At 43.0% G+C, this 16,902-nt stretch overlaps 1 protein-coding gene across 1 annotated transcript in view; it reads left to right on the forward strand.

The window, feature by feature from the left end:
* The window catches only part of LOC106586066 (tomoregulin-2), a 178,879-nt gene that overhangs the window by 78,534 nt on the left and 83,443 nt on the right, over nucleotides 1-16,902 (forward strand). Inside the window, exon 4 of the mRNA XM_014172904.3 lies at nucleotides 13,988-14,014. Within this exon, the coding sequence (XP_014028379.3) occupies nucleotides 13,988-14,014 (27 nt within the window). The remainder of the gene's footprint in view (nucleotides 1-13,987; nucleotides 14,015-16,902) is intronic.

Below are 16,902 nucleotides of genomic sequence, written 5' to 3' on the forward strand. Positions count from 1 at the left end.
GACTGCCCAGACTGTCCGAGCTGCCAGACTGCCCAGACTGTCCCGAGCTGCCAGACTGCCCAGACTGTCCCGAGCTGCCAGACTGCCCAGACTGTCCCGAGCTGCCAGACTGCCCAGACTGTCCCGAGCTGCCAGACTGCCCAGACTGTCCCGAGCTGCCAGACTGCCCAGACTGTCCCGAGCTGCCAGACTGCCCAGACTACCCAGACTACCCAGACTGCCCAGACTGCCCCGAGCTGCCAGACTGCCCAGACTGCCTGGAACGGCCAGAGCCTGAGCCGCCTCCAGGATAGGTGGGTTGGGGAGGGAGGGTGTAGCACAGTGCCGTCGTTGACGGCAGCCACCCTCCCTTATTGTTTAGGGTTACTGTTTTAGGGTTTTGTTGGGGATTTTGTTTGTTGGTGTTTTTTTGTTGTTGTGGTTAGGTGCATTCCGGGGTCTGCACCTTGAGGGGGGGGTACTGTCACGTCCTGACCAGCAGATGGAGCTGGTGTAGTAGTTTGGGGGTCAGGACGTGGCAGTCTGGGGTGTGTCTTGTGACTCCTGATCAGGAACAGCTGGGAATCGTTGTTCCTGATTGGGAGTCACATATGTAGGAGTTGTTTGTCACTGGGGTTTGTGGGTAATTGTTTCTTGTTTAGTGTGGTTGCACCTGACAGGACTATTGGCTGTCAGTTTCCTTGTTTTTGTTTTGTATAGTGTTCTTTCCAATTAAATTGAAGGATGAATACTAACTCTGCTGCATTTTGGTCCTTTCCTGAAGACAGCCGTTACACGTTGTCACGCCCTGACCTTAGAGAGCCTTTTTTATTCTCTATTCTGTTAGGTCAGGGTGTGACTTGGGTGGGCATATCTATGTTTCTACTTCTTTGTTGGCCTAGTATGGTTCTCAATCAGAGGCAGCTGTTTATCGTTGTCTCTGATTGGGGATCATACTTAGGCAGCCCTTTTTCCCACCTGTGATTGTGGGATCTTGTTTTTGTATAGCTGCAGTGAAGCCTGCAGAACTTTACGTTCGTTTTGTATTTTCTTTGTTTTGTCGGTGTTAATCAAATAAAAGTAAGATGTACGCTTACCACGCTGCACAATGGTCTCATTCCAACAACGATCGTAACAGAAGATCCCACCACAAACGGACCAAGCAGCGTGGCCAGGAGGAGCAGACATCCTGGACATGGGATGATATCTTGGACGGAAAGGGATCCTGGACGTGGGAAGAGATCCAGGCTGGAATGGATCGCCTTCCATGGGAGCAGACGGAGGCAGCAAGAGAGGAACGGCAACAAGACCAGGAATCAAGGAGACGACGGAAACCCGAGAGGCAGCCTCAAAACATTTTTTTTTTGGGGGGGGGGGGGCACACGGGGTGGCGAGCGGAGCAAAGGTGGGAACAAGAACCAACTCCCTGTAATTACGATGAGGAGTTGGTCACGGTTCAGATACCATGCTTTGCGGAGATACGCAATGTGTCTCGAGTGCGCATCCACAGCCCAGTGCGTTCTGTGCCAGCTCCTTGCACTTGCCGTGCGAAAGTGAGCATCCAGCCAGGACGGGTTGTGCCGGCTCAGCACTCTTGGTCTCCAGTGCACCTCCACGGCTCAGGATATCGTGCCCTCTTCACAACTGTCTTAGTGTGCTTGGACCATGTTAGTTTGTTGGTGATGTGGACGCCAAGGAACTTTAAGCTCTATGCTCCACTCCAGCCCCGTTGATGAGAATGGGGGCGTGCTCGGTCCTCCTTTTCCTGTAGTCCACAATCAAAAATGTATGTGTGGAATTTCTTTCCTTCTTAATGCGTTTGAGCCAATCAGTTGTGTTGTGACAAGGTAGGGGTGGTATACAGAAGATAGCCCTAATTGGTAAAATACCAAGTCCATATTATGGCAAGAACCGCTCAAATAAGAAAAGAGAAACAAGAGTCCATCATTACTTTAAGACATAAAGGTCAATCAATCCGGAAAATGTCAAGAACTTTGAAAGTTTCTTCAAGTGCAGTCGCAAAAACCATCAAGCGTAATGATGAAACTGGTTCTCATGAGGACCGCCACAAGAAAGGAAGACTCAGACTAGCGAGCAAAGGACTTTAGACCGGTGGAAATCTGTCCTTTGGTCTGATGAGTCCAAATTTGACATTTTTGGTTCCAACAGCCATGCCTTTGTGAGACGCAGAGTAGGTGAACGGATGATCTCCGCATGTGTGGTTTACACTGTGAAACATGGAGGAGGAGGTGTGATGTGTGGAGGTGCTTTGCTGGTGACACTGTCTGTAATTTATTTACAATTCAAAGCACACTTAACCAGCATGGCTACCACAGCATTGTGCAGCGATACGCTATCGCATCTGGTTTGCTCTTAGTGGGACTATCATTTGTTTTTCAACAGGACAATGACCCAAAACATACCTCCAGGTTGTATAAGGGCTATTTGGCTAAGAAGGAGAGTGAGGGAGTGCTGCATCAGATGACCTGGCCTGCACAATCACCTGACCTCAACTCAATTGAGGTGGTTTGGGATGAGTTGGACCACAGAGTGAAGCAAAAGCAGCCAACAAGTGCTCAGTATATGTGGGAACTCCTTTAAGACTGTTGGAAAAGCATTCCAGGTGAAGCTGGTTGAGAGAATGCCAAGAGTGTGCAAAGCTGTCATCAAGGCAAACGGTGGCTACTTTGATGAATCTAAAATCTAAAATATATTTTAATTTGTTTAACTACATGATTCCTTTGTGTTATTTCATATTTTTGATGTCTTCACTACTGTTCTACAATGTAGAAAATATTAAAACGAAAGAAAAACCCTTGAATGAGTAGGTGTGTCCAAACTTTTGACTGGTACTGTATTTAAGTTTGATAATTTTATTTGGATAAAGCAAATACAGTGTCTTATAAGCCCATTTGGGCTGGGCATCATGACGATGCATTACACTATAATACAATAAATCTAATCAAATCAAATAATACAGGAAATAATCACTGCAACCTGGTGAGGTTAGCATAGTGAGAACGTATGCCATGTTATGTGATGGGACCAGCTACATTGTAGAGTTCTATCACGTGACACTACATCAACAATTTTAATTTGCTGATGTATAAACTTAACCTTGAACTTAAACTTTTTCTAGTGTTCTCAAGTATAGCCCCCAACTGTCTGGTGAAAGACCGGAGGTTCAGATCCAATCTTTGACCATATACTGTACACTGAGTGTACAAAACATTAGGAATGTTGATTGACCATGACATAGACTGACCAGGTGAATTCAGGTGAAAGCTATGATCCCTTATTGATGTCACCTCTTAAATCCACTTCCATCAGTGTAGATAAAGGGGAGGAGACAGATTAAAAAAGGATTTTTTTAGCATTGAGACAATTGAGACACGGATTGTCTCTGTGTCATTCAAACGGTGAAAGGGCAAGACAAAATATTTAACTGCCTTTGAATGAGGTATGGTAGTAGGTGCCAGGCACACCAGTTTGAGTGTGTCAAGAACTGCAACGCTGCTGGGTTTTTCACGCTCATCAGTTTCTCGTGTGTATCAAGAATGGTCCACCACCCAAAGGACATCCAGCCAACGGCAGGCCAGTGGTTGCAATGGGTCCTTGATGAATGAGGACAAAGGAGGCTAACACGAATTGTGCAGAGCAACAGATGGGCTACAGTTAGTTAACTGACAGGCCAGTACAATATTGGTGCCCAAAAACCCATAAAAGAATGCACAACTCGTCGATTGGGGTGGCAGCCGATGACCTTATAGAGTTCTATTTCTTTCAGCAAAAAACAAGAAACTGCGGTTGCAGTGGGCTAAGGAACAAAAACGCTGGACACTGGAGAATTGGAAAAACATTGCCTGATTTGGTGAATCCCGGTTCCTGCTGTTTCACACTGATGGGAGGACTAGGGTATGGAGAAAACCACATGAGTATGTTCATCTATCATGCCACATGTCAACATTGCAGGCTGGTGGTGGTGTGATGGTGTGGGGTGTGTTTTCAAGGCACACGTTGGTCCCCTTGATAAAATTGGGCAACGTTTGAATGCCACATGATATCTGAACATCATTGTCTATCAGGTGCATCCTTTCATAGCAGCAGTGTATTCATCTACCAATGGATTTGTTCTGCAGGATAATGCCCCATGCCACAAGGCTAGGATTGTCCAGGAATGGTTCCATGAACTTGACAGTGAATATAGCTTACTGCAGTGGCCAGCCCTGTCACCAGATCTCAATCCCATTGAGTATCTGTGGGATGAGATGGAACGTGCTATTCAAAGTAGAGATTCACTACCAGCCAAGTTGACATAGCTGTGTGAAACATTGGAGTCAACATGGGCCTACATTCCTGTGGAGTGCTTTCGACACCTTGTAGAGTCCATGCCCTGATGAATTGAGGCTGTTCGGAGGGAAAAAGGGGTGCAACTCAATATTAGGAAAGTTTTCCTAATATTTTGTACATTCGGTGTAGTTGACCTGTGTGCATTTAAAAGTTGTACACATGAGGTCTTTTTAATCAAGATTAATTTATTAAGTTGCAATGTGTAATGGCATGAGTGATCGTTTTGGAGATCAAGATTGTTGATTCAAAGAAATCTTCTTATCTTATATGCCAGCAGCATACCACCCTTCATCCTGCTGCTGGCTTGGTTCTGAAGCTACAGTAAGCAGGGTTGGTCCTGGTTGGTCCCTGTTTGGGAGACTAGATGCTGCTGGATGTGGTGTTGGAGGGCCAGTCTAAAAATAAATATATATATATATATATCCCAACGCCCCAGGGCAGGGATTTGGGACATTGCCCTGTGTAGGGTGCTGTCTTTCGGATAGGACATTAAACGGGTGTCCTGACTCACTGTGGTCACTAAAGATTCCATGACACTTATCGTAAGAGTAGGGGTGTTAACCCCAGTGTCCTGGCTAAATTCCCAATCTGGCCCTCATACCATCACGGTCACCTAATCATCCCCAGTTTACAATTGGCTCATTCATCCCCCTCCTCTCTCCTGTAACTATTCCCCAGGTTGTTGCTTTAAATGAGAATGTGTTCTCAGTCAACTTACTTGGTAAAATACAATTTAAAAATAAGATGAATGCACACATTGTATTTTGCTCTGGATGAAAGTGTCTGCTAAATGACTAAAATCTTAAAATGTTAAACAGATTGAGAAACCTGTGTGTATGTGCAGAGCTGTAGCTACAGTGCTGTGAAAAAGCATTTGCCCCTTTTCTGATTTTCTCTATTTTTGCATATTTTTGACACTGAATGTTATTAGATCTTCAACCAAAACATATATTAAATCAAGGGATAGCTGAGTGAACAAATAACACAACATTTGTATAATTAATTCCATTATTTTATAAACAAAGTTATGCCCCCTTACACTCAATAACTGGTTGTGACCCCTTTAGCTGCAATGACTGCAACCAAATGCTTCCTGTAGTTGTTGATCAGTCTCTCACATTGCTGTGGAGGAATTTTGTCACACTCGTCCATGCAGAACTACGTTAACTAATCGACATTTGTGGGTTTTTGAGCATGAACTGCTCATTTCAGGTACTGCCACAACATTTGACTAAGCCATTCCAAAACATTACATTTGTGGTTTTTCAGCTATTCTGATGTAGACTTGCTTGTGTGTTTTGGATCATTGTCTTGCTGAATGACCCAGCTGCGCATCAGCTTTAGGTCACAGATGGATGGCCTGACATTCTTCTTTAGAATTTTCTGAGAGCAGAAGTCATGGTTCCTTCAAGGATGGCAAGTCATCCAGGTCCTGAGGCAGCAAAGAATCCCCAAATTATCACACTACTACCACCACCATGCTTGACCATTGGTATTGACGTTCTTACTGTAAAATGCAGTGTTTGGTTTTCGCCAGACATAACAGGACCCATGTCATCCCAAAAATTCCCCTTTTGACTTAGAACATTCTTCCAGAAGTCTTGAAGATCATCCAGGTGCTTCCAGGTGCTTTTTTGGCAAACATGAGTCAACTTGTTGGTCATGCACAGAGGCGTAGGCAGAAATGTCCATGTGACTGGGCCTATGTAAAAGTCACTGGGCCAACATTTTCCAGCAAAAATGCCCAGATATCAGTGGTGTAGTCGTGGTGCATGGAGAAGTGGGTATGCTAACATTTTGACAAAATCATTCTGAATGGCCTGCCTGGGGAATTAAATGAAAGGTGAACAATTGTATGTGGAACAGATAGGCTACTCTGAATGATTTAAAATCATGGTCATGTGAAATACATTCACCATGATATCCAGAATTAAATAATAGGCCTAGCCTTTATGGCTGATATGTTAGGCTAAGGGACCAGATAAGCGCAGAGGTAAGAAAAGGAACAGATTTCCTCTGTGATTGTGCGTTACATGAGAACGGGAGTTCCTACACTTTACAACAGCTGAAGGCTTGGATGCTAGTTGCTGCTGAAGGCTTGGATGCTAGTCGCAGTTAGCCTCAAGTTTAACAACTATGGGACAGTAACCGAAAGCTTGCTGGTTCGAATCCCCGAGCCGACTAGGTGAAAAATCTGTCGATGTGCTCCTGTGCAAGGCACTTAACCCTAATTGCTCTGCTAAATGAGCGTCAGCTAAATTACTAAAATGTAAATGTATGCTGATTCATCTCTGTATTTTTCTAGAGGAGATTTATGGGTTATGCCATGATTTCCATATTTCTAACCTAATATTACTATTCTTGTATAACTTTTCTAGGCTGTGGCCTTTGCCACATGATTTCTGTAGGCTGAGGCAATTTTATCTATAGGGGAAATGATGATCGCTAACGGATCGAGTCAGGGCCCTGACCTACTGTAAACATCATAGCCTCTCCCTAAAGCTCTTCTGTCGAGAAGCAAAATAAAGAGGCTAGGCTAAACTGTGGAACTCATGAGACATGGGAATAAATGCACAACTCTCGTTGTGAATGTCAGGAGTCAGAGAACAGAGCTGAGTGCAGATCTGTCTGGTGCTGAACTCTTTGATCCGACTTTCGCAGGCTCAGCCAGCGCCTGCCAAGCTGCATTACCTCCCCGTGGTGCTGAATAATATAGGCCTATGCTATGGTTTCACATTCACACTTTTCACACCCATATTGCCAAATATTTCACGTGATTTGTGTTTGTATAGGCTACTTTGTGCATGATTTCTCTATTGTACTACATCATGTATACGGCGTATACCTCCACTACACTGCTTTGATACAGCATAAGTGGGGATTAACAAGTGAGTATATGAAATGCCCACTAAACAAAGTGGGTATACCTGCGTATAACCTCCACTACAACACTGCCCGACATATTTAAGTGTAAATTTGTGCAATCACATTGCCTCATTTAACATAACAGAGGATAAATGTGACAAACAAGGCTGAAATTTTTGCCAAGTAGTCAGCGCAAGTGCGCAACTACACAACCACTTACAACAACACCGCTGACATAACAGGCTGACTGTCCGAGACTGACAGTAAACAAACTACAGCAGCAGACAAGTGCAATGATGAAATGTGAAAAATGATGCTGTCACAAAATACGGATAATGGATCAAGTGTACAGTCAAACCTCATGAAATAATCAACATATTATCAGCTCAGATCGACCATTACCACTCAACGGAGCGATCTACAGTACAGGCACAACAGGTGGATTCAGGACCATGGTCAGCACATCGGCCAAACACCAGCTCGGCACTGAATTGTAATGTGCGCAAGAAGCTTATCGCTCTATTTCACAAGGAAGCCATGAAAGTGTTTTCATTAAGACCAAAAGTGCACACTTTTTGCCATATGAAATCGTCACACACAAAACAATATAAGCACTTCAGGCCTATATCTTGAACTGTACGACGGGTATGAAATGAATAGCTCACTTCGAATAACCAAATGCAGCATCCTCAACAGAGATATGATAGTGATCACATGGGGCCAGCAGTGATTCTTTCATTGCAAAAGTCCTAAACCCTGGCAGACAAGCCTCTACTGCTTTCATTATCCCATATGGATCCTCCTGTAACCAGGTGTGCAGCTCAGTCAGCTGTATGTCCAGGATGATGAGTCTAGCATTTTTGGACATCTGCTCTAGTCGGTTTCGAATTTTAGGATAATATTTGGATATGAATTTAAATATTTCCAAAAAGTTGCCCTTATTAAGCGCCTCTTTACTCTCCCTATGTCCACGTAGTGCTATGTCCTGTTTAGCACATACCATAACAATGTCCTGAACCACTATGACGTGATCACAATTCCTCTCTACAAATGAAGTCACGGTTAAGTTGATTTAAAACAATACCCCGACTTTGATTGGCTTGCACTGTAGCCTTGAAGGATGCCTCGCAAAGGTGTATCCAATCCTTATATCCGTCTCTAACAAATGAGCCATCCATAGTGGTGTTGAGGAAATGTCTACACATTTCACAGAAAACAGAGTCCCTTGTCGAACTGTATTCCAGCCAATAAAACACACCTTTGGGAAACGCTCACATTTTTGGTTGTGTGGGTGGTTCATCAACTGCAGACAAATTCGCAGGTGGACTCGTGAAGACATGCTCACCATGACGAGGCAGCAGTGGCCATGCTAACCTCCTCATGGGCTGACGATGACTCTGATCGATTGGGCTCGGCCGATGGCGGTAGTGGACCAGGTGTTGTGTCTTCATCCTCCGTCCGTGACTTTTTGAAAAAGCACGAGTGAACATTGTTTTGCCATAACTTGGGTCCAAAAATGTGCCCACAGTTATCTAGTTAGTACGTGTGTAGGGGAGGTGGGGGGTTACGATGTAATTAATATAACAAATAATAAATGAACAAATGAGATCCTTGGCACATCCTACTGCATTTTTCAACATTTGTGATTAGTCAGGAGACAACACAAACAACAATTCATTTTTTGAAATATATTTTAAGCCATCCTGATTGGGTAAACCAGTGTTCAATCTGGCAGGGACTCTGCCAAGCCTGGCCTTGTCGTAGCTTCACATCTGGTCATGCAGCAAGACATCAGAATGGTTGAAAAGCAACAAATGTGACGTTTTGGAATGGCCTCGGAAAAGTCCAGACCTAAACCTCATTAATATGTTGTGGCAGGACCTGAAATGAGCATTTAATGCTCAAAAACGTCGATTAGTTAAAGTAGTTCTGCATGGACGAGTGTGACAAAATTCCTCCACAGCAATGTGAGAGACTGACCAACAACTACTGGAATTGAGTGTAAGGGGGCAATTACTTTTTCACACAGGGGCATTGGGTGTTGCATACCTTTTGTTTATTAAATATATGAAAGAAGTATCCACATTTTGTGTTATTTGTTCACTCAGGTTCCCTTTATATTAGGTTTTGGTTGAAGATTTAATAACATTCCATCTCAACAATTTGCAAAAATGTGACCTGATTCAGGAAACTAGGCATATGTCACAAGTCACGACTTCACAAGAGAGCCGTTTGAACGAAATCAATATTTCTTTAGCAAAATGCGCTTTTTGGCAGAAATGACTTCTCGAACATGTGAACTTTCATGTGCCTTAATAACAAACTTGTATGCCATCTGTAAATACAAATACAATTGTTAAAATTACGAGCCTAGTTGGTTTAGCCACAGAAAAAGTTCAGCAACCTTCCCACTAGCCATGATTGGCTGAGATAATGGGTGGGCTGGACATGCCGAGAGATGAGAACTGCAGATATGTTGCTACTGCACTCAATAACATTGCTGCCCTGAATTTATCAGGCGCTATAGACAAAGGTCAGTGGGAAAAAGTTGATGGACTACTTTCTGGAGAAAGATCAAGCCATGCTGACACTCTCTGACTCTGAAAATGTAATAAAGGGGTTTGCAGTCTACAGTTTCAGATATTATATGTTTCAAATTTTGTCAGAAAGTTATTTTCATTGCAAGTTAAAGCTTGCTGTTAGCTAGCCAGCTGGAGGTCGATAGCTGGCTTGCTAACTAACATTGAACCTATTTGGTTAACTTTAGCTAGCTATGACAATCGGTTTGTATTGCTTGTAACGTTACTCTATGGATTAGGATTTTAGTTCATGTTTTAGCTACCTAACGTTAACAAAAGACTCCATGTTAAAGCTTGCAGTTAGCTACAGTGCCTTGCAAAAGTATTCATCCCCATTGACGTTTTTTCTTTGCATTACAACCTGTAATTTAATTGGATTTTTATTTGGATTTCATGTAATGGACATACACAAAATAGTCCAAATTGGTGAACTGAAATGAAAAAAATTACTTAAAACGGAAAAGTGGTGCGTGCATATGTATTCACCCCTTTGCTATGAAGCCCCTAAATAAGATCTGGTGCAACCAATTACCTTCAGAAGTCACATAATTAGTTAAATAAAGTTAACTTGTGTGCAATCTAAGTGTCACATGATCTCAGTATATATAAACCTGTTCTGAAAGGCCCCAGAGTCTGCAACACCACTAAGCAAGGGGCACCACCAAGCAAGCGGCAATATGAAGACCAAGGAGCTCTCCAAACAGGTCAGGGACAAAGTTGTGGAGAAGTACAGATCAGGTTTGGGTTATAAAAAAATAACCAAAACTTTGAACATCCAACGGAGCACCATCAAATCCATTATTAAAAAATGGAAAGAATATGGCACCACAACAAACCTGCCAAGAGAAGGCCACCCACCAAAACTCACAGACCAGGCAAGGAGGGCATTAATCAGTGAGGCAAGAAAGAGACCAAAGACAACTCTGAAGGAGCTGCAAAGCTCCACAGAGGAGATTGAAGTACCTGTCCAAAGGACCACTTTAAGCTGTACATCCCACAGAGCTGGGCTTTACCGAAGAGTGGCCAGAAGAAAAGCCATTGTTTTAAAGAACAAAATAAGTAAACATGCTTCGTGTTCACCAAAAGGCATATGGGAGACTCCCCAAACGTATGGAAGAAAGTACTCTGGTCAGATGAGACTAAAATTGAACTTTTTGGCCATCAAGGAAAACGCTATGTCTGGCACAAACACAACACATCTCATCACCCCGAGAACACCATCCCCACAGTGAATCATGCTGGTGGCAGCATCATGCTTTGGGGATGTTTTTTATCGGCAGGGACTGGGAAACTGGTCAGAATTGAAGGAATGATGGATGGCGCTAAAAACAAAGAAATTCTTGAGGGAAACCTGTTTCAGTATTGCAGAGATTTGAGACTGGTACGGAGGTTCACCTTCCTGCAGCACAATGACCTTAAGCATACTGCTGAAGCAACACGAGTGGTTTAAGGGGAAACATTTAAATGTCTTGGAATGGCCTAGTCAAAGCCCAGATCTCAATCTAATTGAGATTCAGTGGTACTGAAAGATTGCTGTACACCAGCGGAACCCATCCAACTTGAAGCACACACACTGTGACATTCAGCAATCAGCTCAGCCAGGTACACACACACACTGTCACCTTCAGCAATCAGCTCAGCCAGGTACACACACACACTGTCACCTTCAGCAATTAGCTCAGCCAGGTACACACACACACTGTCACCTTCAGCAATCAGCTCAGCCAGGTACACACACACACTGTCACCTTCAGCAATCAGCTCAGGCAGCTACACACACACTGTCACCTTCAGCAATCAGCTCAGGCAGCTACACACACACTGTCACCTTCAGCAATCAGCTCAGCCAGCTACACACACACTGTCACCTTCAGCAATCAGCTCAGCCAGCTACACACACACTGTCACCTTCAGCAACCAGCTCAGCCAGGTACACACACACACTGTCACCTTCAGCAACCAGCTCAGCCAGGTACACACACACACTGTCACCTTCAGCAATCAGCTCAGCCAGCTACACACACACTGTCACCTTCAGCAACCAACTCAGCCAGCTACACACACACTGTCACCTTCAGCAACCAACTCAGCCAGGTACACACACACACTGTCACCTTCAGCAACCAACTCAGCCAGGTACACACACACACTGTCACCTTCAGCAATCAGCTCAGCCAGGTACACACACACACTGTGACCTTCAGCAACCAGCTCAACCAGCACAGCCAGGTACACAGATACAAGTGAAGACCACTGTATACTTCCAGCGACGTCATATAGTACCAGTTTAATTGAGTATGAAAATGTCTTTGGCAGTTCCAGTTCCAGATGCTGTTCCAATGTTAGCTGGCTAACTAGCTAACATTGAACCTATTTGGTTAACTTTAGCTAGCTATAACAATCGGTTTGTATTGCTAGTTAAAGCTTGCTGTTAGCTAGCCAGCTGATGTTAGATGGTTGGCTTGTTAGCTAATATTGAACCTATTTGGTTAACCTTAGCTAGCTATGATAATTGGTTTGTATTGCTAGTTAAAGCTTGCTGTCTTTGCTTATTTGAACTGTTTTTGCCATGATATGGACTTGGTCTTTTACTAAATAGGGCTAACTTCTGTATACCACTGCTACCTTTTCACAACCAACTGATTGGCTCAAACATTAAGAAGGAAAGACATTCCATAAATTAACTTTTAACAAGGCACACCTGTTACTTCAAATACAGTCCAGGTGACTACCTCATGAAGCTGGTTGAGAGAATGCCAAGAGTGTAAAAAGCTGTCATCAAGGCAAAGGGTGGCTACTTTGAAGACTCTCAACTATAAAATATATTTTGATTTGTTTAACACTTGTTTGGTTACTACATGATTCCATATGTGGTATTTCATAGTTTTGATGTCTTCACTATTATTCTAAAATTAGAAAATAATAAAAATAAAGATAAACCCTGGAATTAGTGGGTGTGTTCAAACTTTTGACTGGTACTGTATGTCATACGTTTTACAGTGAAGAATAAAGCTGGTTAACTAGGGGTCCTGGTTTCCAGCCTTATCAGCTTTGCAAAGACAACCTAGGTTGTGTTCTTTAAGGCATATTGTATCAAAACCTTTTAAACAATTTGCAGCATTCAAATTAAAATGTAAGTTTATTTTTGGAGTCCTGGTAGTGTCTCCCTGTTTCAGCTTATTTTCTTCTGTTTGGTGCATAATAAACACGGCCGTAGTGCATGTGAATGTTCAATGTCTGCTTTCCCCTCTAGGCTTTTTAGCAGTGTGGTCTACTGTATCTCATGTTCAACTAGCTCTCATAGTTTCACATCAGGATTAGACATTCATTCATGTTTCTCAAACGTCAAATGTCGAAGTTTGTGTTTAAGGTTAACTTAAGCTGGATTCAGACATTCAACCTTCTGCACCAGACCCCAGATGCTTAAGGTTAGGCATTAACTCTGAATGGTTAAGGTAATGGTTTAACGTTTGCAATAGGCTTAAAACAAAAATAAATAAAAAACATTCTATCACTGGATTCAAACATGCAGCCTTTGGCACCACAGGCAGTTGCTTAGGGCCATCCGCCATCCCTATGTTCCCCATCCACAACACCATAGCAAAACTGAAACCTACTTGAAGGTTACAGTGCTCACTGTTGCCCCTAGTGGCCAGTTTCCACGTCATCTCCCGATGTCCTCATACATGAATAGATGTCGAATACTGACCTGGCTGCTCATTTTACTACTGGAGCAGTATCCCTTTCAGAGGCGTATCGCTAAACAAAAGAGTATGCTAGATGTCTTGGAGGAAGCTTTAGAAGGATTCAGCAGGATTCAAATGGGCATACAGAAAGATGTACCACACAAGCTTATTGAGCAATGGGAAATATAAAACATGATCACATAGAAATTTGTGATGTGAGGTCGGGATTGTGCGGATCATTACGTGACCAATGCACACAGATGTATCCGCATGCAAAGTGCACACACACACAGACACATATTCATACACGCACACACATTAAATCACACATAGATACTTGTACACACACACACACATGCTAAGTCACATACACAGACAGACACACACAAAATAAAGATGTTGTTTAGCAGGAGGCCTGCTTTATCTGTTGTCGCAAAGTCCTCTCAGAAGTTGTCTTTAATTAACAAATGTTCGTTCTCTCTCTCTCTCCCTCTCTCTCTCTCTCCTTTCTTTCTTCCTCTCTCACAGATGTCGGCTCAGGCTCGGGAGATGATGGTAAGATTGCTCAACTATTTAATCTTCACTTGTTTTCATTAACCCTTACTGTTGTCTCTGTAGTCATTCTCCTTCCCTAGAAACAAGACTCATCATGACACAGTACTTGGAATTGAGGTTTCAAATAACACGTATTTTAGATTGGGTAAAAAATACATCTTCACAAACATGCACGCATGCCCTCAGTAAACACACTGCATGGAAAATTTGACAAACACTTACACACACACAGACATGTTTGTATTCTCTCAGACAAACAGACACATCCTGACACACACCATGCTATCATACCTTTGAACTAAACAATCATGCATGTATACAGCAAACACACTCTCAGGTGCTTCGCACACACTTGTACACACCCCTGTACCAAGCTATTATACACAGTCACATAGTCTTGCCAATTCTCTGACCTCTTCCAACATACACACTCCACCCCCCCTTCCCAAAGCAAATTAAGCAATTTGGGATGCAGCCATGGTCACAGAGCCTGACGAGGGAAATTAGACTTCTCTCTCTCTCTCTCTCTCTCTCTCTCTCTCTCTCTCTCTCTCTCTCTCTCTCTCTCTCTCTCTCTCTCTCTCTCTCTCTCTCTCTCTCTCTCTCTCTCTCTCTCTCTCTCTTCTCCTGGGGTAGCCAGATGTGTGTGTATGTATTACCCCTTTCATATCTAGACAAAAACAATAAAAGAGGGGTATACCTGCAAGGAAGTGGAAAATAATGTTTGAAAGGGGGACATAAACATTGCCTAATATTTTTTTACAGGTAACATACCGTGAATTCTGCCTGAAATAGGTATGAATATGTGAATGGGGTTAATTTGCACAAGCTGGAAGTGTTAGATGTACAATATGTTCAATATTTTTTTCAACGAGGGGTGGGAGTCAGAAGGGGTGTAGAGTGTGCAGACAATTGGAAAGGGGATTGGAGTATGGTGGCAGATCTGGGAAAAAAGTAGAAAGGAGTGGGAATCTTTGAAGCAGATGACAGGAAAAGTGTGTGTGCTTACATGCATGTGTGTAAGAGATTTCATTCTTGTAGCTGTATATTCTGTATACAGGTGTTTGTGTAGCTCATGTACTGTTGATTTGTGTGTGTATGAGTTAGTGTGTGTATGTGCGTTTGAGTGCACTAGTTCGTTCATGCTCACATTTGTGTGGTCCTGTGTGTATGTGTGTTTGTCCATGCAAGTGTGTTCATTAATGCATGCTCGTGCTGGAATAACCAGTATCCCGGAGTAAGATATGAGAAACATATTACAATCTTCCCATGGACCTGCAAATGAGAGATGGACAGAGAGAAGCAGACATTAACAGAGTGGAAGGTTAACCAGAGAAATAGGACAGCAATTACCAGAGAGATGAGGAAGAGAAATAAAGGGAGAAGCAGGAGGCAGAGAGTGATAACAGAAGTAGAGCGATAGAGATGGAGGGAGGATTGACAAAGATAAGAAGGAGTAGGTAGCGCTAACGTTTCATACCTATAGTCAAAGCTAACGTTTCAGACCTATAAAACGTGGGTACATGACGTAATGACGCCACGTAAAATTCTGCGAAACACATGCAACACAGCATTCCTAACCTAGCCCACAATGTCTGCAGTGTGGATCGAGCAGTCAACAAGTCGAGCAGTCATTTGAAAGAGTAATACAATTTCAGCGAGACAACTCAAAGGTGAAATCCATTAACGCCAAGATAATGCAATTCATTGCCCTTGACAATCAACCGTTCTCTGTCGTGGGTGATGTTGGCTTTCGCCGACTGGTCGAGCACTGGTACACATGTTGCCCTACCAGAGTTACACTGTAATAGAGTCACTGTTATTAGCTTCACGACATACTGTGGAACGTCGTTTGGATCTTTTTGTGTCAAAAAAGATACACGTCAAATAACACTATTTGACGCGTTAAATAAGCTTTTAATTTGACACGTCAAATAACAGTTCTATTATAGAATGTTGTGTGTTCTGAATTTGCACGTGCAAGCCAAGTGCCACCACTACTATCAGTAGCACTGTCAAAGCTGTACAGAAAAGTCTGCAAACAAGCAAGCACCGGCCACGAACGATGTGCTTACAATACCGCATTGGTAATAAAGCATTATTTGTTCGACCGCAACTTCTGGGGTAGCTAGCTTTACCTTGGTACCTAGCTAGCACCAATACAACCAGCATGAAAACAATTATCAGTAGAAACTGTAGTCATTTTCATTATTGTTAGCAATGATTTAGGAATCCTTGTGAGTAAGTATTATCTAGATAGCCACTCGTTGTTCGCCTAGTGAAATTGAGCTTCAGTTCATGAAAATAAATAGCTAGCCAGCTACTTAACCCTGTTGCCCAAAGCTAACGTTATAAGCAGCCAGCTAGCTTCATCTGGCTAGTGACGCTCGACCGGACCGGGTTATGTGTTGTGAACCTAGCCACAATAAGGATTAGGCACAATAGTGGAATTTGCGGTTTGCCTCTTTGAAAGTCATGCAGAAGGTTACAATTGGTGGAATCATGCCATATTTAGACTAGATAATGTTAAACAAGGTTGGAATGTGAAGCAATGAAATGGGGTATCAGTCTACTCGGTGACACCCACAGAACACAACTGTGAAGAGTTTACGGAAATATTAGTGTTGTAGCTCTTATTGCGTGACTGTGACTGTGTGAAATCACCTCCCCAGTCAACCTATTGTGTGCATTGACATTCATATTGCACTGTACAGCTTTACCTAAGGATTGGGGATCAATGAAAGGGGGTATCAGTCTACTCAATACCCAATATATTTTTTCCCAACGTCCTCCTCAGTTTTATCAGACTCCAAAACATCCACACAGTATTGTTTTCCCTCAAGAATTTTGTGTTCAATACACATACGTTGACAATACATGTGGCTCAA

Source organism: Salmo salar, chromosome 25 (genome assembly GCF_965601325.2).
Source record: "Salmo salar chromosome 25, fSalSal1, whole genome shotgun sequence".
In the NCBI taxonomy this organism is placed as follows: Eukaryota; Metazoa; Chordata; class Actinopteri; order Salmoniformes; family Salmonidae; genus Salmo; species Salmo salar.